The sequence below is a fragment of the Pelecanus crispus genome, chromosome 2, assembly GCF_030463565.1.
Source record: "Pelecanus crispus isolate bPelCri1 chromosome 2, bPelCri1.pri, whole genome shotgun sequence".
NCBI lineage: Eukaryota > Metazoa > Chordata > Aves > Pelecaniformes > Pelecanidae > Pelecanus > Pelecanus crispus.
In genome coordinates this window covers 1489402-1517111 of record NC_134644.1, presented here as the reverse complement: position 1 = coordinate 1517111, position 27710 = coordinate 1489402, and the positions used below count along the sequence as shown (strand labels likewise).

Sequence of the window (27710 nt, the reverse complement as noted above, 5' to 3'; positions counted from 1 at the left end):
CTACATGACGTGCAGAAACGACAGGGGTTTATTCTTCCCGGCAGCTGTGATGAGCCCTGGTTTCTTGCGCATTTGCTTGAGGGATGACATGGTTCTGGTGTACGTGTGCTGGCAACAGAAAACAAAAAAGGATTGTTAACGTGAGCTCAGTTTTCACAGCAGAATTCTCACCTGTAAAAGCTTTTTTCCTGAGGAAAAAAGAAAAAAAAACACCACACCTTTCCCAACCTTCCCAAGTGGTGCTGGACAAAGCTGCCCAAATAAGCCCCATCACACCAGCATTTCTCTAGCAGTGGCAGAGGAGGGCACAAGAAGCCTTGGGAAATTCTCCTCCCGAGCACTGAAGAGCTCGTTTAGAGATGTTTTCCTTAAAAATGCTTACTGATAGAGTTGTGCAGCCCTGTTACTCTCATAAACACCCGGTCTTGTCGAGGTCCTGCTAAGCTCAGGGCCTCGGTGGTATCTTACAGTGAGCCCTTGCCAGGAAGCAACTAGAAGCGAGACGTGCCGAGATTGGTTTTTAGCAGAAGACGAGCATGGGATGGGGCCTTTACATCAGCCAGAGACAACGTTTCAAAGATCTTAGCTGTGCTACAGAACCAAACCAGCATCTTTCAAAAGGCTACGGCCAAAACAGCACCCGTTCCAGAAGAGTCCTACACCCCGCCTGGCAGCGAGGCGCAGAATCGCTCTCCCAACGTGCATCGGCAGGGGTACGTCAACTGGGCCCACCTGAGGTTACCTTTTGATCAGTCTTCATTTTCGCCTTGTAGAACGAGACTGAAGCTGGGCAGGCTGGCAGTGTTGTCTCCTGCATCCGCTCAAACCTCTCCTGCTCATCTTCCTCCTGCCAGCAGAAAGACAGACCCCACTCCATGTGAAAAACACACATCTGGAGACACAGAGGTCAACCGATCCTGTTCACCGCATTCAATGCTGATTCAACAATCTCTCTGAAGCCTTGGAAGTGAGAGGTCCCCCCTTCCCACGCCTTAGGTGAGCAGATTTGGGCAGGATTTGGGGCAAAATCCATCTGCAAGCGTAAAGCCCCAAAGGGAGTTCCCTCAGCTGTCTTCTCACGGCCGTGCTCTGCCCATAACTACCCCCAGGACAGTCTCCCTTCCGCTGCAAGGTAACGTGACAGCCTGAAGGAGCTCTGAGCTTCAGTGTGATCCCCCCTGAGCCCAGCTAGCCGACGCCCATGCCCACGCTTCTCCAGGGACCAGTCTGGAAGGTGTGAGCGCACTGAAGAGGAACATGGGTGGAATGGAAGTACGATTTTTTTAAGATACCAGCTTGTGTATAATGCTTTCATGCCAGATTTGAGGATAGCTCTAGCAGATTCTTAGAATCATAGAATCCTTTAGGTTGGAAAAGACCTTAGAGATCATCTAGTCCAACCATTAACCTAACATTACCAAGTCCACCACTAAACCAAGGGTTGAGTAGCAAACTAAACCATGTCCCAAAGTGCCACGTCTGCCCATTTTTTGAACAATTCCAGGGATGGTAACTCCACCACCTCTCTGGGCAGTCTGTTCCAATGCTTGACTACCCTTTCCCTGAAGAAATTTCTCCTAATATCCAATCTAAACCTCCCCTGGCACAGCTTGAGCCCATTTCCTCATGTCACCTTCTGTGGTGGTTCATGAGTAGCCTGGAGAAGGTGACAGTGAAATTCTGGTGTGATGAAAGGCAGGTGGCCAAACCGAATCAAGCCAAGAGTAAAAGATGTACACCCTGGAGAAATGGGTTAGAACAGTAAATGAAGAGCCAGTCTGGAAAAGGGAAATGGTTCTAAGCAGGAAACAAACATCCAGAGAAAAATGAGGTGGTTCCCTCCCAGACCCAGTATGGGCCTCAGGGCAGCCAGTGACACTGGGACGCTGCAGTGAACTGCCCAGTGAAAGGAACAAGAGAAGAAACCAGCACTGAGCAACATTACCAGGGACACTGTTTATCTTCTGCCTGAAGATTTCTGCCTGTAACATCAACAACTTGACACAGCGGCAGAGCATTGCTAAAAGGCATGCTTCATTCATCTTTGGGGTTATAACTGATGTGACGACAAGAAATCCAGGGCTGGAAACCATTAAGGGAGTTTCTATGAATGCATCAAGTAACTTGGGTTAGTAAAAGGGATTAGTGGTGGATTTCCTCTTTTCCCCAACAAGTGACATCCTGAACCCATGCAGTCAGTCAGGGTTTTCCTGTTGACCTCATTAGGTGCATCACCTTATCCAAAGGGGGTTGGGGTTGGGTTGGGTTTGGGTTTTTTTTTTTTCCTCTTTCCCATACAAGTCTGTATCTGAAATCTTCCACAGTCTGGTAGATCACAACATTCTGTTTAAAAGTAAACTCACTACAATTCTTTTTTTCCCCTCTCACATCATGTTTGTTATTCATACCCTCAAGGGAACTAATTCAGTAGGATGGGAAGAACCTGTCTCCGCTCAGCTTTAAAACCCTTCACTTGCCTTTCCACAAGGGAGTAAAGAAAATGCTTCACTGAGATTTACAGTCAAAATAATCAGACACCTGGAGACAAAAGAGTTCCTTGTCTGTTTTCCTTCTAAACACCTAAAGCCATGCTGTGCCCCACTACATGTTGGCTAGAAATCATAGAATCATGGAATCGTTTAGGTTAGAAAAGCCCTTTAAGATCATCCAGTCCAACCATTAACCTAACACTGCCAAGGCCACCACTAAACCAGTTAAGGGCAGAGTCATAATTTCATGTTTCCTGGCTTGGGGGATGGATTATTTTTTAGTGAAAGTAAAAACTGGGAATCACTAAGGTTGGAAAGGCCCTCTAAGACCATCAGCCCAACCATCAACCCAACACCCCCATGCCCACTAAACCATGGCCCCCAGTGCCACCTCTGCCCGGTTTTTGAACCCCTCCAGGGATGGGGACTCCACCACCTCTCTGGGCAGCCTGGTCCAATGCTTGACTACCCTTTCCGTGAAGGAATTTCTCCTAATATCCAACCTAAACCTCCCCTGGCGCAGCTTGAGGCCATTTCCTCTTGTCCTGTCGCTGGTTCCTTGGGAGAAGAGCCCGACGCCCCCTCCCTGCCCCCTCCTGCCAGGAGCTGCAGAGCGATCAGGTCTCCCCTCAGCCTCCTCTTCTCCAGGCTGAACACCCCCAGCTCCCTCAGCCGCTCCCCACCAGCCCTGTGCTCCAGACCCTTCCCCAGCTCCGCTGCCCTTCTCTGGACATGCCCCAGCACCCCAATGTCCTTCTTGTAGTGAGGGGCCCAGATGAGGCTGTGCATTTAGGAAAAGGGTCACGCAGCTCACAGCCTGCTTATTCTCTTTCCCAAACACCTGTGGGTGCCCCCTGCTCCTGGGAGAGATGCACCTAGGACCTGTCCGCACAAGGTGTTCTCTGCAATCTCCAGAGGTTAAGCAGCAATAATGGAGATGTGTTACACCTACAAACAAAGGGCTGATTCCCCCTTGCAGCCAGGGTGGGATCTCCCTCCTTGGGCATGCATCACTTCATCGCATCAGCCAGCGTGGAAGCACTGTCACCACGTTCCTATCAAACAGCATGAAGGTTTTGAGTCTGAGATTTAACAATGAAGGACAAAACCTGGAATGACTTCAGAGGAGAACAATGCAAAGAAGAAGTCTGGTAAATGAGAAGCTTAAGAGAAATATGCTTTGCCAGGAATGACAAAAGACCCCAGCTACCCCAAAGTGGTGGTTTCTAAACAGAGGGCTGGCTGACTACCAGTTGCCACAACACGAAACACAATAGTTTAGCTGTAAACATTACAGAACATACAGGCTGTAAACATTACAGATCACACAGGCTGGAAACATGACAGATCCTACAGGCTGGAAGCATTACAGATCCTACAGGCTGGGAACAAGCCTCCCAACTACCCCTCGCACCTCTGGGCAGTTTGCCTGATTACTGATAGCAGATGACTGGGTACTTCAATCACTCTGTCCTATTTTAGCCTCTTAATGGCTAAAGCTACTGTGAAAGCAAGATGTATCTCCAGATAGTTGCTCTCTGCATCATAGCAGATAGCATTTCAATGCCAGCCACTCTGCTTGGAGAAAGGGGCAGAGGTGCTATGCCCTCCTCCTCCCACGGGCTTAGTTGTGCCCCTATTACCATGCCACGTGTGACTATCAAGGAGAATAAGCAGAGCTGCCAGGACAACTTACCAGGCACATGACTCTGTTTATGGGAATCATTCCAGGTCTGATGTTGCCACCAGGCTTCAGAGCTTCCTGCACATCCTTGGGGATAAGGAAGGACTCGCTATACCAGATCTCAAACTCTGCAAAGCAAAGCGGGAGGGCAATAAACAGGGCTGTAATGACCCAAGAGACAAGGGTGGGTTGCTTCTGGCTCCCTGCCCGTGGGTCGGACGGGATCTCGGTGCTCTTACTGTCAGGCAGGACCTCAGAACTCCAAGCTCTTGAGTTTCAAACTTAAAAAATGTAGTTAAAAGGGGCAGGGCACCTCCGGCTGGCATCGGCTGTGCTGAGGCAGGCCACTGCCTGTCCTTGCTGCCTGGGAGGTGGCTGGGACGGGGTGGCTGGCCCTGGGGACAGTCCCCAGGGCTTGTGCAGCCCGAGGGGTGGCTGGCCGCGAGATGGCACTGCTCCTGCGTCCCGGAGACATGGAGCCATCCAGCCTGGAGCTAGCCATATTTCCAGTGGTCAGCACATTTTGGGGGTCAGATTTCAATTCCAAAGGCTAAAGCACAGCCGCTTGCCATCCCGTAATAGCCAGTGATAGCATACGGCAGGTGCTGCGGTGCAGCAGGAATCCTGTCCTTGCTAATGCTGGGCATTTCCCCGATGCCTGTTACGGAGCGGCAGTGCTCTGCTCCGTTCCTCTGGCACGTTTCCCCACGGAGCGGGAGAGCCCGCAGCCCCTGAAGAAGGCTGTGCTGGCCAGGAGGGACCCCAGGAACAGAGCTGCTTTCTTTCATGGGAGTCGTGAAGGATAAACAGGTTTAAACGCATCGCCCTGCTCTTGCTGTCACTGCGGACGTGATGCAATACCAATGTCTTTTTACCCTCATTTTAGCTCTGAGATGACCTCTTTACTCTGGGATAACACAGATATTGAGTCCATGCCTCTATGTTTAAACAAACAGCAAATATCTGGAGCACCCAAAAAATGCCAAACTCGGATCCAGCGGAAAACAGTGGCAAAGTTTCTGCACAATTATGAATTGGCTTTGCGTATCTCCTGGAACAAACTGTACATTTCTTTCAGCATAGGATGCACTGATGGATACAAGTTATGCGCTGGCCAGTTTGTAGAAAATAAAGTGTTGCCATGTGCGCAGCATCTGAATGTTTGGGACTCTGGCATTCGTACACTTACTGTCTTCCATCATACGGGACAAATCTGGGGATAAAACAGGACTGCACGCCTGTTACCACAGGCTCAAACCGAGTGGCTTAGAATCATGGAATCATTTAGGTTGGAAAAGCCCTTCAAGATCATCCAGTCCAACCATTAACCTACACTACCAAGTCTACTCTAAGCCAATCAAGGGTAGACTAGACTAAAACATGGCCCAAAGTGCCACCTCTGCCCGGTTTTTGAACCTCCCCAGGGATGGGGTCACCCCCACCTCTCTGGGCAGCCTGGTCCAATGCTTGGCCACTCTTTCCGTGAAGAAATCTCTCCCAATATCCAATCTAAACCTCCCCTGACGCAGCTTGAGCCCATTTCCCCTCGTCCTATCGCTGGTTCCTTGGGAGAAGAGCCCGACGCCCCCTCCCTGCCCCCTCCTGCCAGGAGCTGCAGAGCGATCAGGTCTCCCCTCAGCCTCCTCTTCTCCAGGCTGAACACCCCCAGCTCCCTCAGCCGCTCCCCACCAGCCCTGTGCTCCAGACCCTGCCCCAGCTCCGCTGCCCTTCTCTGGACACGCTCCAGCACCCCAATGTCCTTCTTGTGCCGAGGGGCCCAAAACTGGACACAGCATTCCAGGTGCGGCCTCACCAGCGCCGAGCACAGGGGGACGATCCCTGTCCTGCTCCTGCTGGCCACGCTACCCCTGACACAAGCCAGGATGCTTGCAGCAGAGCACAGCATGAATTTGCACAGATCACCCTGAGCAGAGGTGTGACTCATCACCACGAGGGTGGTGCTCGTGAAGAATACAGTAAAATGGCCAAGCTCTGCTTCCTGCCAAGGTGTCCGTGCTGCAACAATGGAAGCTGAATCTTGCAGGGGTACAGAAGGGACATCGGTAGTCCAGAGCCAAAGCCCTGGGCCTGTGCAGTTCCTTAGCCACCATCTCTATTAAATGAAATCAAGGGTGAGACCCAGGGCTGTCAGTGGCAGTGTTATTGTCACCTTCATTGTGAAAGGCTTTTACCCGCAGCACTGCAGCTAGTGACGTGACCAAGGAGCAGTATGTCATTATCTGTGAGAGAGAATCCACAGCAATTCAGTGTAATGTCAAAAAATGCACCCAATCATCAATAAAAAACAAGTCTGGAAGGCAACAAGAAAAATCATAGAATCATAGAATCACAGAATGCTTTGGGTGGGAAGGGACCTTCAGAGCCCACCCAGCCCAACCCCTGCAGTGCCAGGGACAGCTTTAACCAGAGCAGGGTGCTCAGAGCCCCGTCCAGCCTGGCCTGGGATGGTGCCAGGGATGGGGCCTCCACCGCCTCTCTGGGCAACGTGTGCCAGTGCCTCACCACCCGCACTGTAAAACATTTCTTCCCTATATCCAGTCTAAATCTAATCTTCTTTAGGTTAAAGACTCCTTGTCCTGTCACAACAGGCCTTGCTAAAAAGCTTGCCCCCCCCCTTCCTGCAGCCCCTCTCAGCCCTGCCAGGCCGCACTCAGGCCTCCCCGCAGCCCCCTCCTCTCCAGGCTGAGCACCCCCAGCCCCCCCAGCCCAGCCCCGCAGCAGAGGGGCTCCGGCCCTCGGATCATTTCTGTGGCCTCCCCTGGCCCCGCTCCAGCAGCTCCGTGTCCTTGTGCTGAGGGCCCCGAGCTGGGCGCAGGGCTGCAGGGGGGGTCTCACCAGAGCGGAGCAGAGGGGCATAAATGACCAGAGAATGATGGACTTGGCTTATATGTAACATGTCTGTGAAATGCTTCAGTACTGAGCTGCTGTCGAGCATCCCAGCTAAACTGGAGGCTGCTCAGAAACTGCCCTGGCGAGCCAGTACCTGAGATGAGTTTGTTCCGGCACTGGTCCACCAGATGCTGGCAGTACTGGATTTCTGCCTTCAGGTCCTGCAGTTCAGCATAGCCAGATCTGTACGCTTCCTTCAGGTCTTTCAGCTTCATGATGAGTAAAAACTCCTTCTCATCAATTATGATCTGTCCTTTCTCATCAACATACTCTCCTGGAGGGTAAGAAAAGGAAACGAAGGTTTCTCATGAGGGTGGAGAGGGACGAAGAACAGTCATTATACTTTGAACCACACGGTAGTTACCCAGTTATACTGAGGTTAACCACACAACTGACATTTCCTTAGACGTGCTTTCTACAAATACAGTGTTGGAATGGTGTGGGGCAGAAATCACTGCTGAACTCCTGAACCCGCTCAGACATTAGTCCTCCCCGGACTGGGACGTGTAGATGAAGAGGAGGGACCGGGCTCCACAGAAAGACACCCACGTGACAGCCCACTGGAGGGTATCACTTAAGGCTTTTATGGCTCCTACTGAAAAACTCCCTGGGCACCCATGGGAAGGGGTTTTGAGACAAAGGGCTGGTCAGCTCTTTGGGGACAGTTAAGTCAGCGCTGCTTCCCTATGATAAACACGTCTGGTTCTCGGTTTCCCTCAAATCGGTTTATTCCTGTGGTTTCCAGCCTCCACAATAAACCACCAGTTGGTAGATGTCATCATAAAGAGCAAAGGCCCAAAAGAAGCAATGAGTCCATGAAAAGACAGACCCTCACTTCGATATGGATTCAAGCTGATTTGCTCATCATTTAGCCAAAAGAGCTTGGCACCTTGCAGGATCAGACCCTATGGGAAAGGGCCCCTTGCAAAGCATGGTCATAAAAGTCTCTCTATAGGAAGAGAAATGGAAACCAGTAGAGCGGGGTTCACTCTGGGTCTGAATCCCTGGCCCTCATTCACTAGTCAGGGCCTGCTCCCTGGTGACCATTCTCTTCCTCTCTCATTCCCTCTTATTGCCCGCTAATTGCCTGGCTGTAGTTTCACAGAACTGAGTTGTTTTGCTCTCCTCCCTGCATGCAAGGAACACCACTGCTACTTCCTCGCCATCACACGCAGAGCACTCTAGACCGCTCTGCTATTAAAGCCATTTGTTTCAGATTTCTCTCCTCGCCCAGGGGCGTTTCTTCTCCGCTCCTCTGCAGAACACAACAGCACCGACTCTTGGGAGCCCTGCTGCAGGGAGCACGAAACCTGACACACTTCCTAGTCTCATCCAGGCATATTCCACCTAACAAACATCTTGCCACAGCAAAGTAGGAAGGCACTTACCCCGTTTTTTCCTCTAGTACCTTGCAGTCTGGGATTTTGACTGTCATAAACCAGACGCCAGTCTAGATGAAATCAAGCTGTAGGAGATGCAGTACATCTCCACCACAGTAAGGGCAAGCCTGCTACCTGTGATTTCTGCACTCTACTGACCTGCGTTTCTCAGCAGTACGCTGCCTAACCCATCAAAGTGTGGGGCGAGGAATCAACCTGACTACAGCTTACCTCACTAGTGTAAAGCTTGAGTAGCGCAACTCAACGAGGCTGAAGTGTGGAGGACTCACGTGGAGGACTCAGGTGGCAAACCACAAGGCCAGCTGCAGAGCTAGGGCGTAAAGCCTGGCCTGCCCCGCTGCCCTGGCAAGCAGCAGTGGTGGTCTAGTGGTCTCGCCACCAGAACTGCTTTGAAACCAGTGGCTTCCCTCTTCTGTCAGATTCTTGCTGGCCAGTCTCCACACAGCGACTTACCCTGCTGCCACCGCTCCTGCTTCTGAGCCTCCAGAGCCTTTTTGATGCCTTCCATCTCATGCTTGATGAAGTTGATCCTCTGCGCTACTGCATTGCTTCTCTTCTTCCTGGCAAGGAGGATGCTTTTGTTCTCTTTAAAGATCCGGCTGATCTCACTTCCGCACTCCTCCTTAAACTGCTCAAATGCCACTGGCTTCGATGGAGGGGAGCTGCAACAGAATTCAAAGAAAACACACACAGGCACGGGGAGGTCCGTTTGTTCTGCACTGCAGCGTGACAGTTCATGGGAGTGGCTGTAGCTGAGGTTTGTGGACGGTATTTCAATGGGCTCTTTGAGGATCTTGCTGTGCTAGCTGCACCCTGGTACCGTCTCTGTGCCAAACTTCACATCCCCTTCCACCCCACCCTGTACTACTCCCAGAAGAAAGATTTATTTACATAGAAACCACATTCCTCAGGGGACACCTCAGAACTGAGTCTTCCCTGGAAAGTGGACCTTTAATGGTCTGAATTGTCAGAAAAATAATGAATGCTGTTCCTCCCTATTGTTAAACAGAAATGCCTTCGCTCTTTCCTCGCTGAATTCCCAGCACAGAGCTGGGAACCTCTGCCAACCAAACCCCATAGCTGCGTGCGTTGGACAACTCTACAATGCTGCCGCCCGTGGCTTTTAAGTCTTGCCTATTTAGAAAGACTGAATTCAAAGTGGCACGTGTCAATCCTGACTTGTCTATGAAATGGCTTTGATGCAAATGTGTCCCCATGAACACCAGCTCTTATTTCAACACAAACCACACTGGGCAAAAGGAGAGTCCCTCAGGAGAACATCACGCTCCCACGGATGCTGCTCTGTGCTCCGTAAGGTTGTTCTTGGTGAGCAGGCTGGATCTGGTAGCAGAAGGTAGCTAGAAGTCTCCACATTCCTCAGTCCAGACTGGTCAAAGCAAAACTCTGACTACTGCCTTCCCCTGCTTGACCTCTTAAGGGCATTTCACATGCTCCTCAAAGGCTGCGTGAGACTGCTTTCCGTGCCAAACTGCTGGCAGAGGGCTGTAAACAATGGCCGCTGGGCAGACTGCCACAGCTACGGCTTTGACAGCCAGCCACCGAGCTACTAAGCACTCTGGGTTGTGCCTTATGCAGCTGCAGCAGCAGCCTTCCCTGCCAGCCCCAGGACTTTTGGAAGAACACTAAAATGCACGCAGAGGGCAGGGAGCAACACAATAACACGTTGAGGTCCTTCAGGAGTAAATTCTTCTGGGACAGCTTCGCTGCGATGCTCTCCCCGAGCAGCAGGAACATCTACACCCCGTCATCTACAATGTGGGCGATGGAGGTGCTCGCAATACTTTGGAGCTGCGTCGCTTGTAGCTTGAGAGCTCTCAGCAAGAAAAGATGGCTGGTGATGGGAAAAGTGGTGTCCAGACTGGTTTGTGTGGGGTCCTGGCTGAGCTCCCATGAGTTGAACAGCTTCATGCTGTTGAGAGCACCCTCCTGGAAAGAGTCATCGGTCTTGGTAACCTTAGCATTTTTTACCCCATCAACTCCATCCAAAATGAAATGCAATTCAGTGCTGCCCTCCCATGTTAAATTCTTGTCATGGTACAAGCAGATGACTGGCACATTGCTCCATTTTTGACCATTCTCCACTCTTCTATCTTGATATGGCACCTCCTGCCATGATCTTGTGCAGCCATTGACCCATTTTCACGAGCGTGTGGGGTTTTGTGGCTGGACATGAGGCCTCTGGGCTTTTACTACTAACCAAAGAGTGAAGAGTGCTGCGATTTTCAGAGACTTCACACTTAATGGAGCAACTGATCAGGATGGAGCTCAAAGCAGATGGAGAAGATGACCGCCACCAACATACTTTGGTACATAGGATGTCCATACAACCACTGCTGTCCTGCAATCCATTTCGGCATCCAAGCAATGAAGATCTCTGAATCTCTCCTCTTTACTTTCATAGAATCATAGAATCATAGAGTCATGGAATCATTTAGGTTGGAAAAGACCTTTAAGATCATCCAGTCCAACCATTCACCTAACACTGCCAAGGCCACCAGTAAACCCATTAAGGTGAGAGGAGCAATTTCGTGTTTCCTGGCTTGGGGGACTGGATTATGTTTAATGAAAGTAAAAACTGGGAATCACTAAGATAGGAAAGGATCTCTAAGATCATCAGCCCAACCATCAACCCAACACCCCCATGCCCGCTAAACCATGGCCCAAAGTGCCACCTCTGCCCGTTTTTTGAACCCCTCCAGGGATGGGGACTCCCCCACCTCTCTGGGCAGCCTGGTCCAGTGCTTGGCCACTCTTTCCATGAAGAAATTTTTCCTAATATCCAATCTAAACCTCCCCTGACACAGCTTGAGGCCATTTCCTCTCATCCTACTGCTAACCATTTGGGAGAAGAGACCAACACCCATGTCGCTACAACCTCCTTTCAGGTAGTTGTACTAGGGGAACACAATGCAATCACTCCTATGTAAACCACCCTCTGGCAAAGGGGATATACTCCCTTACAGGGCAAGTTTACCTGGGCCGCTGGGAATCCTCCACGGGGGCTGGCTTTGAGAGCTCTGCATCAATATTTGCTGTAACCTGGTTCCTTGCTCCCTCTTTCACATCCAGATCCTTGGTGGAAAGCATTACCTGACTTTTTGATGGTAAAAAAAAATCCAGATCTCTTCCAGAAGGAGAGGTCCTGATTCCTTCCTTCCTGATGGGGAAAAAGATGAACCAGAATAATTTCTTCATAATAGAAAACAAAAACATGCTGCAGGTGCTAGCTTTGCTGATTCAAAAACTAGCAGTCTGACGTTGCAGTGAAATATCTACTGACAAGGAATAAGGTCAGCCTTGTTCTCACAAATCCTTACTTCCTAGAGTAGAGGGACTGCCTTGTGTAGCAAATACTATAAAACATAGCCCAGGCTGGACTAGCTCTCTGGAGGAGGATCACAAGGACAACAGTCCCACCCTGTCTGGACTGAAGCACACCTGCAGGCAGGATAACCCTCTTTACCTTCAAATCCCCTGGGATTTGATCTAACTGGACATCTAAATCAAGCCCAGCTCTCTGTTCTTCTCCCTCAGCTCACCCCCACAAACACCACCAGCCTTGTCCACAGGGCATAGTGTGACTTGAAAGAGATACAGAAAAGTGCTTGCCAAATCTCCTTCCATCTCCCTAAAAAAAGAACTGCGCAGATGAGTCCCCCGTGTCATGCGGACACTAAAGCCTTGGTGGTTCCTCTCCTCTAACACAAACAGTTCGGGGAAATGTCAGGGAAGAAGGAAGCAGATGCTCTCAGCCACAGAAGTAGTTGTAGAAACTGCCAACGCAGGGACCTCACTTCTATAAATTGAAGGATCTTTCTCTGCTCGGTACTGATTGCTGGTTCCCCCTTCCCTCTCAAAATCTCTTCTCCTTATCTGCTCCTCTGTCTACTGTCCCTTCCCCACTTTCCACTTAGCAGATCTCCTTCTGCCTAACATAACACTTTAAAGAAAAACTGCGGGTTTAACATGTCTTCTGACGCCATCACAGGACTGTTCCCCTGCCTGCCTGTTCAACTCTCCACCTCTCGTCACAGGCTAACCCTGCCTGTGCTGGCTGCAAGCTCTTCAGCTCAAAGCCTGCCCACCCTCTGTGCCCACAGCTCACACCCTGCAGAGCTCCGTGGCCTTGGTTCATCCGTAACAGACGGACAGATGAACCGTTTGCAGTAAATCTTCCCCATAATAGAGGTCTACCCTACCACAGGCTGTGCCTGCCGGCCACACGCATTTCCCTAACATCCTTCTGATGGTGTGGCTGGGGGCCACAAGGACACCGCAAACCCTTACAGCACTATGCTGGAATGTCATCCTTGAGGAAACGCAAAACTTCCACACCCCCGTTACGCCAGCTTCGTCTCTGCCTTCCTCCAAGGGCTGCCCATCACACCTTGACCAGATGCAGTCACTGCGATGACACATTATCAGAGAAAAGGGAGAGCTCTCTGGCTACTAAACTCACTTGGGCTGCTCGGTGCTCTTCCTGGATTTCTTCTTCCTACCACGTCTGGACGACAAAGGAGCAATTCTAGTCCCAAAATCCCGTTCATCCTCTTCCCGCACCAAATGGCCATCCACATCAACCACACTTGCCTGGAAACAGGGAGAAATAAAACATGGACCAGGAAGCATTAGATCTGTACCTGTCTAGACCACAAAAGCTATACTGCTTGCCCAGCAGCTATTCCATCCTGTCGTACAATCTAATCCAGAAATCTGTATTCACTACCAAGTATTTCAGAGAAACACATCTATAAGAATGAAGCGTAAACTAAAACAGGGCCAAAATTATCCTCAAACTCATATGCCGAATGTTTCAGCCACTTAGGGGGAGAATAACGGGCCTAGTGTCACAGAAATAAAAGCACCCTTGGAAGTCTGCATTTAGTGAAGGTACGTAAGATAAATATGTTTCTTACACTATTTCTCATATTGCCTCAACTATAAAACCGAGGGGTCATGAAGCGCTAAAATCTACCTAAATCAGGTTTCAGTTTTGTTTTCCACGTCTTTTAAATAAAGACTTGAATAGGCCTGTTAGAGACCATGTGCTTCTCTGTGTTACACAAATACTTGCATTTTCCCTTGTGCCTTCCTTCCCAAAAATTCAAAGCATCTTCAGTTAAGCCACAGGACAAGTATATGACTCTGCGTAACAGATAATGATTATTTTATCCGCTGTACTGGGTAAAACCAAGGCAAGGAAATAACCACTTTAGAGAGAAAATATTCCACAGATGGAAATAAGTAATGAAAAATAGATTATAAACTGCAAGTTCGAGTCCACGTCTGAATTTATGGCTTGCAAACGATACATTTACTTTGCTCCAGAAATTATAAGGATTAAAAGGGGGACCTCAGCAGAGGCAGGTGATCTGACCCTGCCTTCTACAACTGACAGAGAGGTCACCTTCTAGTTTATATTTTCTTCATTTCCATTTAATAAATTGATCTGTTCAGATACTGGGCTTAATCCTCTGCCGATACGAATGCCACTTTGTAACCGGTGCACCTCTGCTCTGTGCAAGTTTTTTGAGATGCTCATCCTGTTAACATTTCCAAGCTTCAGATTTCAACGGGGAAAAGTTGAGAACTTGAGGCAATTCAAGGTTCAGCAGCAAAGGAGCCAATTCTAAGATGGATTCTGGGCAGGGCTGAAGCACCAGGCAATTACCTTCTGGACAGCAGCAACAGCAGCAAAGTCATTTTTGTCTATCAGAGCATACTTGCTTCGTAATCTGGCCTCCACCTCATGCTCCTGTTGACTGGGGAGAAAACAGCCTCTTACTATTGTGTTCAAGGAGGACTATTTCATATTTCAAAACCTGTAATATCTGCCAATATCAGATTTCCAAAGAAAGCCATCTTTTACCTGTGATCTCATTCCCACCTTGCTCCTTCTATTCTTCCCCGTAACCATTGTAACCTTTTTCCATTCTCTTCCTTTCCTTTTCTGCAATGTCCCTTTAGGCCTCTTAGATATGGAAGCTTTTTGATGGCTATTTTAATACTTAGCATAACCTTGTAATGGTTCGGATCAAATCATATTACCTCTGTTCAGTTCCATCACCTTACTTTAACCTAGTGATTTTCAAACTGAGTGATTTTTCACTGAAAGGGAACAAGTAAAGCATTGCCAGTAGGCTTAAATACACCATACAAGACTGAAAATCATTAGAGAATCTGGAAGTTAAAAAAAGACTAAAGCTCACTGTTTCAGAACAATAAAAGGAGTCCCAAGTTAAAAAAAATAATAATCAAGCAAAATTGTACCATGAAACCCATTTTGGTCTTGGGTCCCAGCAAAGCCTGAGTGCCCAGTCTGATGACGTACACAGACACTTGTGTTCACACAAGTTTCTCGAGGGCAGGCAGATGTTCTACAGCAATATCCCAATGTCGCTCTTGTGAGTAGCAACCTCTACTGCCTAGCCAGACCATTGCTGCAAAGGTTGGTGGGTGCATTGGCCTAATACCCTCCTTCTTCTTTGCTCTCTTCTATTTCATGACACAGAAGCTGCTTGTCCTCGTTTTTAGGATTTTTTTTCCAGCCTGTCATTCACCTTCCCTCCTTCAGCCCAAAAAACAACTTTCATCATCCACTGGTGACGTTTTTAAATAGCCACTTTCACGCTTTCTCCCATCCCACGCCACACATCCGAGGGCACCTCCCTGGAAACAGCCACACAGCCTTCTTATCAGGCTCCTCCAAATTGCCTTACGACCTTCCCTTGCCACGATCTCAAAAAAAAAAAGTAAATCTGATGACTTTTAGATGCTGGTGTGGCAAGACCACTGCATATCATCTCATCCTACAGTTAGATTTTTCTTTTGGTCTGTTTGCAGACTGCCTTGCACTATGGAGATATGCTCCATGACTAGGGATCCTCCACAGTTTATGCTCAGTGACTGTATATTTGCCAAGCAGACTTTTTAACCAGTGAAGTTTACTATCAAGCGCCTTTGCACATGACTTACGAACGCTGGAATGTTAGAGGTAGTAATTGTCTTGTGCAAAGGCCAGCAGAATTTGTCCAGAATTGTGTTTTCAGTTACAAGTTATCCCCCGTGCTTCATAACGATTCTTCACCAATGTCGTGGTAAGTATGATACGACAGACAAAAGCGAGGTGGAATTTCTAAACATTCCTGTGAAATGCATCAACCTTGGATATCTTACCTTACAATCAGTTTGAACTGCTTAAATACCTCCCGGACTTGCCTGATGTTCACTATCTGAGGAAGAGATGTATACAGTGAAGATACAGGTAAGCATTTCTATGCTGTGGTCAGCTGTACTGATTCAAATATTTCAGATTGTGAGGACTCTGCTTTCCACTTGCTGGGTATCCACACTCAAGGAGAGTTACCTTTATCCTGCACTTGAGAGTCGGGCTGGAGGTGGATACATTGCTCACTCCAAGGAGATTTGTAAAGAGAGGAATCTAATAGACTGCGGTAAATTCCATGGAGAGCAGAGCTATCAAGGTAATGAATTATTTACAATAATTTTACAAATGCTATAGATGGCATCTTCCTGACCTTGTGGATTATAATGCTACTTCATTTTTCACTACTATCCAAGACTGCCTGAGTGCTTGGAACTGCCAGAGCACTATCTTTAGTCCTTTAACCCATGATAACAACTCAGTGCAGGCGAGGCATGCTGCTATCTCTGTTTTGGAGATGATGAACAGAGGCAGGGACAGATAAGTAATGGGCAGTCTGTAGCCGAGCAGGAATCTGCACTCAGCTCTCCCAAGGCCCGAGAGACTGGACCAAGCTACGAAATGCACTCTCTCTGTTCTCGACCCTCTCTCTAAAAGATTCTTCAGTGCCACTGAAGACATCCTTCCCTGTGTGAAACTCCTTAGTCCTTCTCTACCTTCCCTGCTCCACACCCACCCACATCAGATTCTGCAGCCCACGTAAAAAACACCTTCACGTAAGCCCTTATTCCGCTCCGCTCCTGCCTGCTGGAGGGAGAGAACAGGGACGTGGAGAGAAGATAACGATTACATAAAATGAGAGGGAGTGTCTCAAGTGTTTCATTTAAACTCAAGGGTTATCTAACTGTTTGGAAAACAGTCTTCCAGCAACTTCTGCACTGTTGTTGCAGTGGCTCCTGTTCACAACCAAACAAAACCTTACAGTACCTCTGAGCATGCATTTATGACTTTCATTTTCTTACCTTTTGTTTGTTTTCCTGTTTGCCCCCACAGGAACGTTTGTGTATGCAGGACATTTGCTTTCTTTTTGCAATTGTTTTGCAGTCAACGGGTAGTTTCAAGTTGAGAAACCCTGCCCTAATGAATCTGTCTCTAAAAGACTGGACATATTTTGGCAACACACCTTGCAAAGATTTAGTTTGACATTGGCAGGGCAAAATTTTGACACTAATTCTTTGAAGAAATTCTAAATAAACCAATTCAAAGGGTTTCAGGACTGAGCTTCTCCTCAAGCTTCCAAAAAAGCAAAAATGGTTTGAAAACAAGGAGACAGCCCTTAACATGCAAAAAAAATTAAATTACAATTCTGTAGCACTTTTGGGGTTAAAGACAGCCTCTTCAGCAGACATTTTCATTGCTTCTCTCTTGGAGTAAAATGAGATGGAAACAGTATATAAGTCCTTCTCCACTAGAAAGCTACTTACATCAATTTCATCAATGGCTCCTTTTAGGTATTTATGGACTTGAGACTTAATCTCTGCTATCTGGATGTCCGTCAGAGGGTCATAAGTCACGAAAGAACGATTTACCTAAGAAAAAAGGTGAACAACTGAGTAACAGTGAATTACAAAAAGCTAAGCAAGCACTAGTCTGGCGAACACCTGACATTGCTCTCCTGTGCCCAGGGAAGCCTTATGTTTAATTTCTGATTGCAATTTCTCAACAGGACAGGGGACTTGGGAGCACACTGAAATCGATGCATTCCCCTTCACATTTCAATCAAATAAGAGAAGGGCTTCAAGAGTGTGAAAAAAACATCTAGAGTGGATGGGGACTGGAGCTACAACACAGTCTCACTGCATGAGATCTTCGGAGCTTTGCCTAAACCCAGAACGACAGTGCTGGAAGCAGAAGGAAGAATACAGTCACACTGGACACGAGTTAACTCATCCTGCTGCAAAACAAACACCGTGACAAAGCCTTAACTAGGTCCCGTCTGAGACGGCACAGCCTATTCCTTACCAAGCTGTCATGCATGGCCAGTTCCTGCTTCAGAAGAATAATCTCCTTCTCCAAAGCCTTCACTGTCCCCTAGCAGGAAAACAAAAGGATGAGCAAATGACCAAATGCTATTGGAGCAAAAACTGCTGAAAAGCAGCGTTAAACTGGCTGCTAGAGAACATCACAGCTGTGTACCAGCTCTCCCAGGGTTTGCTGTCAGGTCTGCATCAGTGAAGTAGCGAGTGTGGAAATCGCTTTGCCTTTGATTAGCTTCCAACAGGACAGCTTCTGTTGTGCCCTGGGTGTGCTGCCTGCAGAGTCAGCCCAAGCCATCAACAGAAGGGCCACCTGGTTTTTAATTTGATGTTTTCCTGATCTGGTACTGTAGGGGCCGTCGAGTTCTGGACTATGAGACATTATCCTGAAAGCAAGGAAGTACGCAGGTTTCCACTCTGAGCCTTACTGAACTCAGTAGGACTTCTGACATGAACTTAAATAGAGAAGGGAGTCTCCTGTGGTGTATTTGATTGAATTTCTCCATAATGTGGAATATCTTCAAGCATTCACTATTTAGAATGTGTTTCCAGAAAGTTGTGGGTACACAAATCTCCTTGGGATTGAGTGAGAATTGGATACTGAGCTGCTTTTCAAGTGACCTGTTGAGCATCAAAGCACAATAGCTTCCTTAAACGCTACTCTTTTGGCCGCTCTTTTCCACTCCATACATCTCAACAAAAATGAAAGGGACTGAAGAGGAAAAGACAGTTTGTTGCACAGCTTCTTCTGGAAGCTGTTGGAGGAAACTCCCCAGCTGTTTCTCTGCTTGCCAGTGAGATCAGACCATGAAATACAGCAGGGTTCTCACACACCACATGTGTTACAGAGCAGATAATTCTAAACTTGTTCTTTGGGCTATCAGTAATTTGTAGAGCGTTTACTGCTGCCAGCTCTGTTTCAGCTGTGAAAGTGCACTCAGGACATCGAAAATAATATCATCATTTTCTTTAAATCTTTTCCTTGTTTAAACAAGTTTTGTCGCTGTGGCAAAATTGTTATGTTACCAGCAGCAACGGGGATAATGCTGTGTAAAGCTGCAGGTAGGACCGGAGATGATTTCCCCACGTACCAGGGGAGTAGTCCACAACATAGTGTCTCTGTTAAGAGGTGAATCTTATCAGAAAAATTAAGGACTCCTACGGATGCAGTTAAAAGAATTACCACGTGTCAGGGAAGATGTGACCATCTGCATGACTGTACCCTGTAGCATATTCAAGGTAACCGTAATTAAATACCAATGAAAAAAGTTTAATACTAATCTGTTTTATCATATACCTAAATTCAGCAAGTGTCAGCTTGGCTGATGAGTGGTAATTTCTTAAACTACTGAATTTCCCTCTGGTTTTTAAGGTCATTATCCTAAATATTAATGAACCTGAGAAAATATGCCTTCTTCCAGTCCCCTCCTCTACATACCTCTCGGTCATATGTCTCATTGATGACTGGCTCTGTTGTGATCCATTTCATTCTGGTAGCAAAACGAAGAGAAGACAGCTGAAAAACATGTTTTTGAAGTAACTGAAAGAGATACTGGCAAGGATATAATTTTCATAATCTGTTACTACTTAATCATATCAGATCCTAGAACACAGAAATGCAAAAGCTGTTTAACTGCAGGGAGCAGTATAGGATTTCTCATTCCAGGGGCGTATCTTCTAGTGCTCACCGGCTTCTGTGTGATTAGCCAGCTCCAGATGATGTCTTTGTCTTTTCTCTTCTGCCTGTGGACAGCTCTTTGTGTCCCAGAGCTGCGATCTCAAAAATACCCACTCCCATTTCTGATCAAAATAACACTTACATCCTAAAAACTCCAAAGTCACACATCAACGGCCTTCAAGCTTAACTCCTGCACTTGTGGTATCTTGAGAGTAAGCCCCTGCAGCCTGAAAATCCCCCTCTTGATGCCAAGAACAGCGGCTATTTCCTCGGTGATATTACGTGTTTCTAGACGCTATCGGAACACACGGAGGAGATGATAAAAACAACACTCTGCCTTGAAGACAACTGCGTAACAGGTGTCTGTGTTTACATTTTTTTGCTACGTAAAACTTTCTTGGCCGGGAGCAAAGTGATTCCCTTCTCCGTGTTACAGATGTGGGTAAGTTGATCCAGCTGACACAGGGAGACTTTCGCCAAGTTCATGACTTGATAGGTTAAAAAACCTGTTAGGAGGTTCCTCCTGATTCCTGAACGTGCAGCCGGCCAGCTCGGCTCTGATGCGAACTGGTGCAATTCCATCGACCTCGTTATGTGATGTACCATTCAAACACATGCGCGGAGTCGAACCAACAATAATAATTAACACTATCCTGCGCGCTTAGATTTTAGCTGCTTGTGCCTGCTTTAGTTCAAGCTCTCATTTTCCTCCCCCCGCCAGGCCAGTTACCACTCGACTGTTTGTATCACAAAGCAGACGAGAGCAATCTGTTTTCTGAGCCTTTGAGATAAGATGAGCTATCCAATGTTTGTGACGAATTAGACAGGATGTTTCTCTGGGACTCCTGCCATAGCCCTCCAGAGATTATTCTTTAAGCCCAGCTCTGGCCAATTGCAACAGCAGCAGGAACAAGACTTTAATTCTGCAGAAATCAGTTCAACTTACAGTCTCTTCCACATGCACAGCTTCCCCACAGATATTTGCTACTAGGACAGTATTGCAGTTTCCCCCTGGGGAAAAAAACAAAAGTAAAAAAAGAAAAAGCAAATAATATAATTTGAGGGGTTTTGTTGTTTCCTTTTCTGGAATGTATTATACTATGCGCTGACTAAAATAGAGAAAAAGAAGTAACAAAGAACACAGCCAGTTCGTAACTGCCCCTCTAAAGTTCCCATGGGTACAGAAACACGGTGGCACAGAATGACTTAAGAATAAAGGTAAAATGTGTTTTTCATGTGGCGATGACACAGTCAGAAGATGGGAATACAAACTGTGAAAGCCTGAAATCGGGCAAACCGGAGCAGAGGATTTTAAAAGCCTTTGGCCTAAATTTAATAGCGGGGAATCTGGCAGGACATAGTCACTGCCTTTCCTAAAAGCAACGCAAGACTAGAGCTTGGAATGCCTCAAACGTCACTCTCATTTCTGATGACTGCACTTACTCCACACAAATGACTGGATTTGGACTGGATGATCTTAAAGGTCTTCTCCAACCTAAATGATTCTATGATTCTAAATGCCTACAGCCTGTTTTCAGCTGCTTTCTCCTCCCACGTCTCCAGCCTGCATTTCACGAACGTGAGCCTTTCCTGTGGATTCGTGATGCACCACAGCTTTGGGTTTATCATCTGTAACCTGATCCTAAAGCAGGAGCATCTGAAAAGGCCTGTAACATGCCAGGGTTTTTTGGTTTTGGGTTGTTTTTTTTTTTGTGGTAGTTTTTTAAGGTATTCTAACTAAGGTTTTGTGAATTTCTACTGGCTTGATCAGTGTGGGCTTTGTACTGTCTCCTGCGCCTGCTGTTTTGTTTGATGAGGAAAACCAGATATCCTCTGAATAACAAATTAGTTCCATCTGTTTACACGATACGGCCTTAGGACTTAGTACGCTTATTGAAACAACACTGTTTTCTAGGAACTGTTTGGGGCTGCTGTAATCCACAGCTCTTACCTAGGGAGTCCTTGAGAACATGAGTGAGCTTGCTCTGCCGGAAGGGGATGTGGTCCCTCTTAGGATCAGCCAGGGCAATGATGATTTGCTCAAGGAACGACAGGGACTTGTTGATGTACGTGGCTTCTTTCAGAACCTGTCCTTCAGACTGTAATGAAGATCAAAAGGCAAAGCTTCCACAAAACAGTTTTTCTGTCCGAACCGCAGAAGAGAGCATATTCCTTACTGAGGGTACAACTCTGCTCGACTGCGAGGGTACGGATCTAATTCAGAGCCATTAAATTTGTGATCTAGAGCTTTCTTCAGCTTGAAAACAAGTTTTCAGAGACCTCAATTTTTCATTACAAGTCTACCAGGACCGCTGCCTTTCCTTCCCAAAGGGTAAATTATGTATTTGTCACAGGGCTGATGCGATTTCTATTCTGATCACTAGAGAACGTCGCATGGGACCCGAGGAGCTTTCAGTTGTTGAGCCCTAACGCTCTAAGAAAGTTTCAACAGTTTGCCTGCTGTGACCAGAAGTGGGGGATTTGCCCTGTCACTCATGGAATGAAGAGGAAAATCAGAGGTTCTTTGCCTAATTGTTGATAGCTCTGGCCCTTTCTTTTGCGGAGAAATGATAAGAGTCAGATAAACTAACTGAATCTGGGTCAGGTCGGAAGGCACATGCGGGATGGGGGTCACATTTACATGGACTTAGAAATGATACACAGGAGCTGCAAACAACCGAGCACCCTCTGATGTGTTAATGTGACTTTCAGTTTGTCACAGTCTCTCCTATTTGTCACAGGCTGAATTCTGTTGCAGGGAAAACCCATCATTTCACCTCCACCGTGTTGACTACTGGACTCTTCACCATGGACTAAAATATTTCTTCCATGACTTACCCCAGTCTTGCTCAGTCTCTCTGAGCCCGCCAGATCTATTAAGTTGATTTTAGAGTTAACGCATTTGACGTCTGAGAGAACTCTGAAACGAGACTGAGGGGGAAAAGAATATAAACTGTACTTAACAGTAGATAAAATTGAAATATGGTAAAAAACAGACATGTAAAGATCCTCAGCCATTGAGTCCCTAGAAAAACTGCTGGAGCTCTTACCTCAATATAAATAGTAAAGATGCAATGGGATCTGGATGAATTTTTATTCAGTGTGTGCTCTGCTATCACTCTGTTGGTCTCACCCTGCAAATGAAGTCAAAAACGAAGACAGTGTTCCTAAACTTCTGCATTGGTAGAATAAAAGAAAATTAGAAATATATACCGTTAAATAAACAGTGGTTCACTCCTCGCTCTGCCGAGCCTGTAACATCGATCAGTTGGTTAGAGCAGTCAAGGCAGGAGCTCACCGTATTTGCCTCATTTTCTTACTCAAAGGCCTCTCAAAACATTTCACGGTGCAGTTGGTAAAGGTCACTGCTTACTGTAATGAAGCCTTTTACCAGAGACCACATTATCTGCATTTCCACTTTCAAGGCTCAGCTCACAGATCTGTGGCTTTTTGAGGAACAGTCAGGCAAGCCTTGTTCCGAGGCAATACCTCCCTGGCTGTTTCAGTTTCTTGATGACTAGAAAACCAAAGAGCTCCCCAGGCTTTAAATGTCATAGAAAATTCACACATATATGATAGGCACGAATTTGTAATGCCTACTTACAGGAAAAGAAAGCAACACTGAAAATGATGTTGCAACTGCTTGTTGGAAGTGCCGGTCTATCACAGAGCTGTGCTGCCAGGCTGGCGAGGCAGAAAAGGAAATGGAAGGCTCAACAGCATAGAAATGCACTTGTCAACAGGTTTCAGAGCCAACTGGTCTGCCTGGGTCTCAAAGGACAACAGCCTTTGAGAGCTGGAAGGTCAGGGACTGGCTCCACATAGGGAGTGTAAATCCAAGAGCAAGAATAAGGTGAAGACCTCTAGGTAAATATTATCAACCCCACTCCACAGATGAAGAAACAGAGTCACGGCGTAGTGGGCAGCCTCCTCAAAGCCTGGAGCTTTCTCTGTGAACCTAGAACCACAGGCAGAACTCTTCTAAGGACCTGAACGGATCCCCAGGCATCACTCGCGCTTCTTGCGTCCACAGATCTCAAGTTAAGCTGCATTATCATCATCCTTCTACTCTTTAAAAAGAAAATGGGAGCTCCTGCGAATCACGGAGGCTGGCTTAGGATGCCACAGTCCCATTATTAAAAAGGCAAGTGAAAGATTTTCAGGACACCAGATGGCTCCTGGTAACAATACGCTTCCTGCATACAAAACCAATTATTTATTCATGTTTTCCATGAACTAAAGCACGCAGAAGTAAAAGGAAGATGCAGACATAGGTAAGCAAACTCCCTTCACAAAGCTAACCCATTGTGTGAACGTCCCCGCTGTAAAATCTGACTAACGGTACCCGTGCCATGACCATCCCAAACTCTCTGCCAAAGATGTCACTGGTAAGACTCTTTTCTTGTAGCATTGACATGGCTAGGACAGGCAGGTGTGTTTTTCAGGAAGAAATTCCAGTGTAGGTCAGCTGGTGGGTCTAAAAGGATCCCAAATATCGTACGCTTCGTACTAAGTCACTCACTGATGCCCTTATGTGGTAACCAGGGTAATGAAAACAAGTTTTTTTGGCTGGCTGGGATCTCAGTCTGCTGAAGGGGCTGGTGAGGTGGCCGGTGAGATAAGCCTTTTGAAATGGCAGCAGATTCTGTGGCTGCCTTTACTATTTTGGTGCTGCCTGAAATCTCCAATGCTGCTACGTTCTGTGGTCTCACCTCAATGTATTTCTTCCATCACTTGACTTAGAATCATAGAATCGCAGAATGCTTTGGGTGGGAAGGGACCTTCAGAGCCCACCCAGCCCAGCCCCTGCAGTGCCAGGGACAGCTTTAACCAGAGCAGGGTGCTCAGAGCCCCGTCCAGCCTGGCCTGGGATGGTGCCAGGGATGGGGCCTCCACCGCCTCTCTGGGCAACCTGTGCCAGTGCCTCACCGCCCTCACTGTAAAACATTTCTTTCTTATATCCAGTCTAAATCTATTCTTCTTTAGTTTAAATCTATTATTCCTTGTCCTGTCACAACAGGCCTTGCTAAAAAGCTTGTCCCCATCCTTCCTATCGGCCCCCTGTCAGCACTGCCAGGCCGCACTCAGGCCTCCCCGCAGCCCCCTCCTCTCCAGGCTGAGCACCCCCAGCTCCCCCAGCCCGGCCCCGCAGCAGAGGGGCTCCAGCCCTCGGATCATTTCTGTGGCCTCCCCTGGCCCCGCTCCAGCAGCTCCGTGTCCTTGTGCTGAGGGCCCGGAGCTGGGCGCAGGGCTGCAGGGGGGGTCTGCCCAGAGCGGAGCAGAGGGGCAGAATCCCCTCCCTCGCCCCGCTGGCCACTTGCTCTGGCACACACTAAAAACAGGGTTTCTCCACAGAGATCTTGCAGAATCTCTGTGCCAGGGACATTTTCCTTGCAAGAACATGGGCTACAAGGAGTTACCAATTCTTCTACCCACAATAAAGAGAACAAAGAGGGCCGAACCTCCCTCCAGATGTCATGGCCACCCATCCCCTGCTTTACTGCCTCCTCCCTCAGCTAAGCCAATAAACATAACAATCATGAAGTGTGATATTTGTTTTTTCTTGCCTCAAAAAGGAGATTTAGAGCATCTTCCTCATGGCGAACTGAATGTATAGATAAGCCCTTCACATAAACACCCTGTGGGCAATCCACTACAGCCATCTGCACGTCACTGGTCCCACTGCTTGTCACGGTGGCCAGAAGGTCACACAAGGTCTCATTGTAGATTTCCAGGTAGGATATTCGGACAGTGACGAATGGATCAACGGAATGTGCAGTTGCTTTGAAGACCTACACAAAGACAAAGAGTTTGTCGGTGGAGGTGCTAGTTCACAAACAGAATTATTAGCTATTTATGGCTTTCCAGAGAAGCTATTTATAGCTTTCCGAGCAGCTGTAAGTGCATCTGCGTGTGCGTAGCTAATTCTGCGCTGTGGTTGCCTGAGGGCTAACAGGCCTAAGTCAATGGTTTTAACATGACTTCTCAAAATGATAGTTTTGAAAACAACACTTTGGAAGGCCTGCTTACATTTGGGAAGCAGCAAGTCCTTTACATGAGCTAGTAGATTTAAACAGGAACAACCTCTGCAAATGACAATAAAGCATAACTACAGAATTCCTCCCATCTTTGCTTCATTCTTTGGTTGTATGCATTATGTCAGCCCCACACCGTGCATGTCGGTCGTCTTTGTGGGAGTAGAGAGCATTCTGCAGTATCACTGCCTAAAGATAAGCAGACCTGCCCCCTCAAAGCAGTGTTAAACTCGTGCCTCTGGACAGGGACGTGTCTATGCAGCAATGGGACTGACAAATCAGCATGTTTCAAGCCAACACCATCCCAATGCCCTGAAACGTCCCCGTTATCAGTGCACAAGGTCACGGTGTAGTAAAACAAAGGTACAAAGTAACTATAGAATCATCGAATCGTTTAGGTTGGAAAAGACCTTCAAGATCATCCAGTCCAACCATTAACCTCACACTGCCAAGTCCATCACTAAACCAATTCAGGAGAAAGTCACAATTTCATGTTTCCTGGCTTGGGGGCTGGATTATTTTTTAATGAAAGTAAAACCAGGAATCACTAAGGTTGGAAAGGCCCTCTAAGATCATCAGTTCAACCATCAACCCAACACCCCCATGCCCACTAAACCATGTCCCAAAGTGCCACATCTACCCATTTTTGGAACACTTGTGTAAAACTATGTAAAAAAACTATGTAAAACTGTAAAACTATGTTTTACAGGCTCCTTTATTTCTTTAACGATCATCATCTAGATGAAATGGAAAAAAAAAAAAAAGACTGGTGGAGATAAAAACATAAAACATATTCACCACGCTAAAACACTTCCATGAGTATCAGCGACAGCTGATGGAAGAGATGTCTTTGTTATTTCTTCCAGCTTCTTTCCCATTCAGATCCAGTACCTGCTGTATAGCTCGGGGTATGATTCCTCGATGCTTGTACTCGGCAGTCGCTCCCGTCATCGTGTAAGTTTTACCAGCCCCTGTTTGCCCATAGCACATTATCGTGCCTAGAAAAGATTCAAAAGCAAAAAAATAAACTTAGGAGGGAACCTCTGCATTTCTCAAACGGAACATCGGAAGGATCGCTTCCTCAGATCAAATCTCCACTTACTGTCAGAATAATAAAAATAGCAACAAATTACCATTATAGCCAATTAAAGCTTCGGACACCAGTTTCTTAGCCACCGTCTCATAAGCCAGTTCCTGGGAGGTATTGTGAAGGACACCATCCAGTCTAAAGGACCAGTCGGTCTGCCTGTTATTCACAACTCCTTTCTTGGCGTCTTTTTTGATGTATATATCTATGCTCTGAAACCCCAAAAGAGATGAAGATAACTTCAACAGCCATGAAGAGTTTCAGCAGTTATTGTCTGAAAAAAACCACCCACTGATGACCTGAAGGTAAGTAGAAAATGGAGCACAAATAATGGTATTGTTTTACAGTCCCTGATGGTATTTTCTGGTAATAGATATCCTAAAAAAAGGCAATGTGGCTAAGCTCACCTGTTTACCTTTCAGTGACATGTCTGATTTTGTGTCCCAGGGAAATTATTAAATAAGCAAGAGAAGGTGAAGGGAGGAACTTGCATAAGGTGAAGGGAAGAACTTGCATAAGGGAGGATAGAAATAGACTGTACCACAGGGATACCTCTTAGGTTGGAATTACAGTTACCACTGGGAATTCCTCAAGGATCCATCAGAGTCCCAGTCCCTTTGAGGATTTTCTCTCAAGATTGTATCAGAAGAAATATGTTTTCCATAGTCACACTTGCTGATACAAAACCATGAGCCACTGTCAGCGCAGAGAACAGCAAGTGGGAACACATGACTCAACATACACCAAAATGTTATGCCTGGCCGTAAGGAATGGAAGAATTCTGCATTTCTGTGGGCAAAATTGAAATCAAATCCCAAACCTTTCACACGTGCAATCTCTTTTTCTCTACCTTGTTGTCTGGCCCAAACTTGATCATATCTTGAGCAAAATCAGCTGTTGGCTTGACTCGCACAAATGTATGGACTCTCTTTTCTACTGCATCCATTCTAACTAGAGAGGGGAAAACAAGGAAAAACCAATAATGTTGCATTCCCTAAAATGAAATATGTCATTTGTCATGAAAAGGCAAGCTACAGAGTCGTCAAGTTTAAAAATAAAGTGTTGACAAATGTTCAGCTGCAGTTTCTATTCTTTAGTAAAAGCAACTGTGGGCAAACAGTTGCTGAAAATTCTTTCCAGCATTGTTCTGCTCAGAAAACTGAGCATGTAAAAAGAGAAGGGTCTTTCTGATCATGATTTCCTCT

The 27710-nt window shown here is 46.9% G+C and overlaps 1 protein-coding gene across 1 annotated transcript; it reads right to left on the bottom strand.

The window, feature by feature from the left end:
• Positions 1-27451, bottom strand: KIF9 (kinesin family member 9). Its single transcript, XM_009479283.2, has 20 exons — positions 27356-27451; positions 26552-26717; positions 26310-26416; positions 24951-25175; positions 22434-22517; positions 22222-22314; positions 21335-21482; positions 20330-20394; positions 19144-19221; positions 17692-17760; positions 17154-17258; positions 15681-15736; positions 14176-14266; positions 12964-13094; positions 11479-11661; positions 8937-9145; positions 7178-7357; positions 4186-4301; positions 743-847; positions 1-108 (listed from the first exon to the last, which is right to left on the bottom strand). Exons 1-20 carry the CDS (start codon positions 27449-27451, stop codon positions 1-3), a joined length of 2415 nt encoding a protein of 804 aa, XP_009477558.2.
• Positions 27452-27710: the final 259 nt, after the last annotated feature.

Bases quoted from the DNA above. Each gene is read 5' to 3' on its own strand.
- KIF9 (XM_009479283.2), bottom strand. From the start codon at position 27,451: ATGGATGCAGTAGAAAAGAGAGTCCATACATTTGTGCGAGTCAAGCCA. The intron at 11,662-12,963 runs GTGAGTTTAGTA...TTTCCCCATCAG, and splicing joins AAGAGCACCGAGCAGCCCAA to GAAGGAAGGAATCAGGACCT. The intron at 109-742 runs GTAACCTCAGGT...TTCTGTTGCCAG, and splicing joins AAATGAAGACTGATCAAAAG to CACACGTACACCAGAACCAT.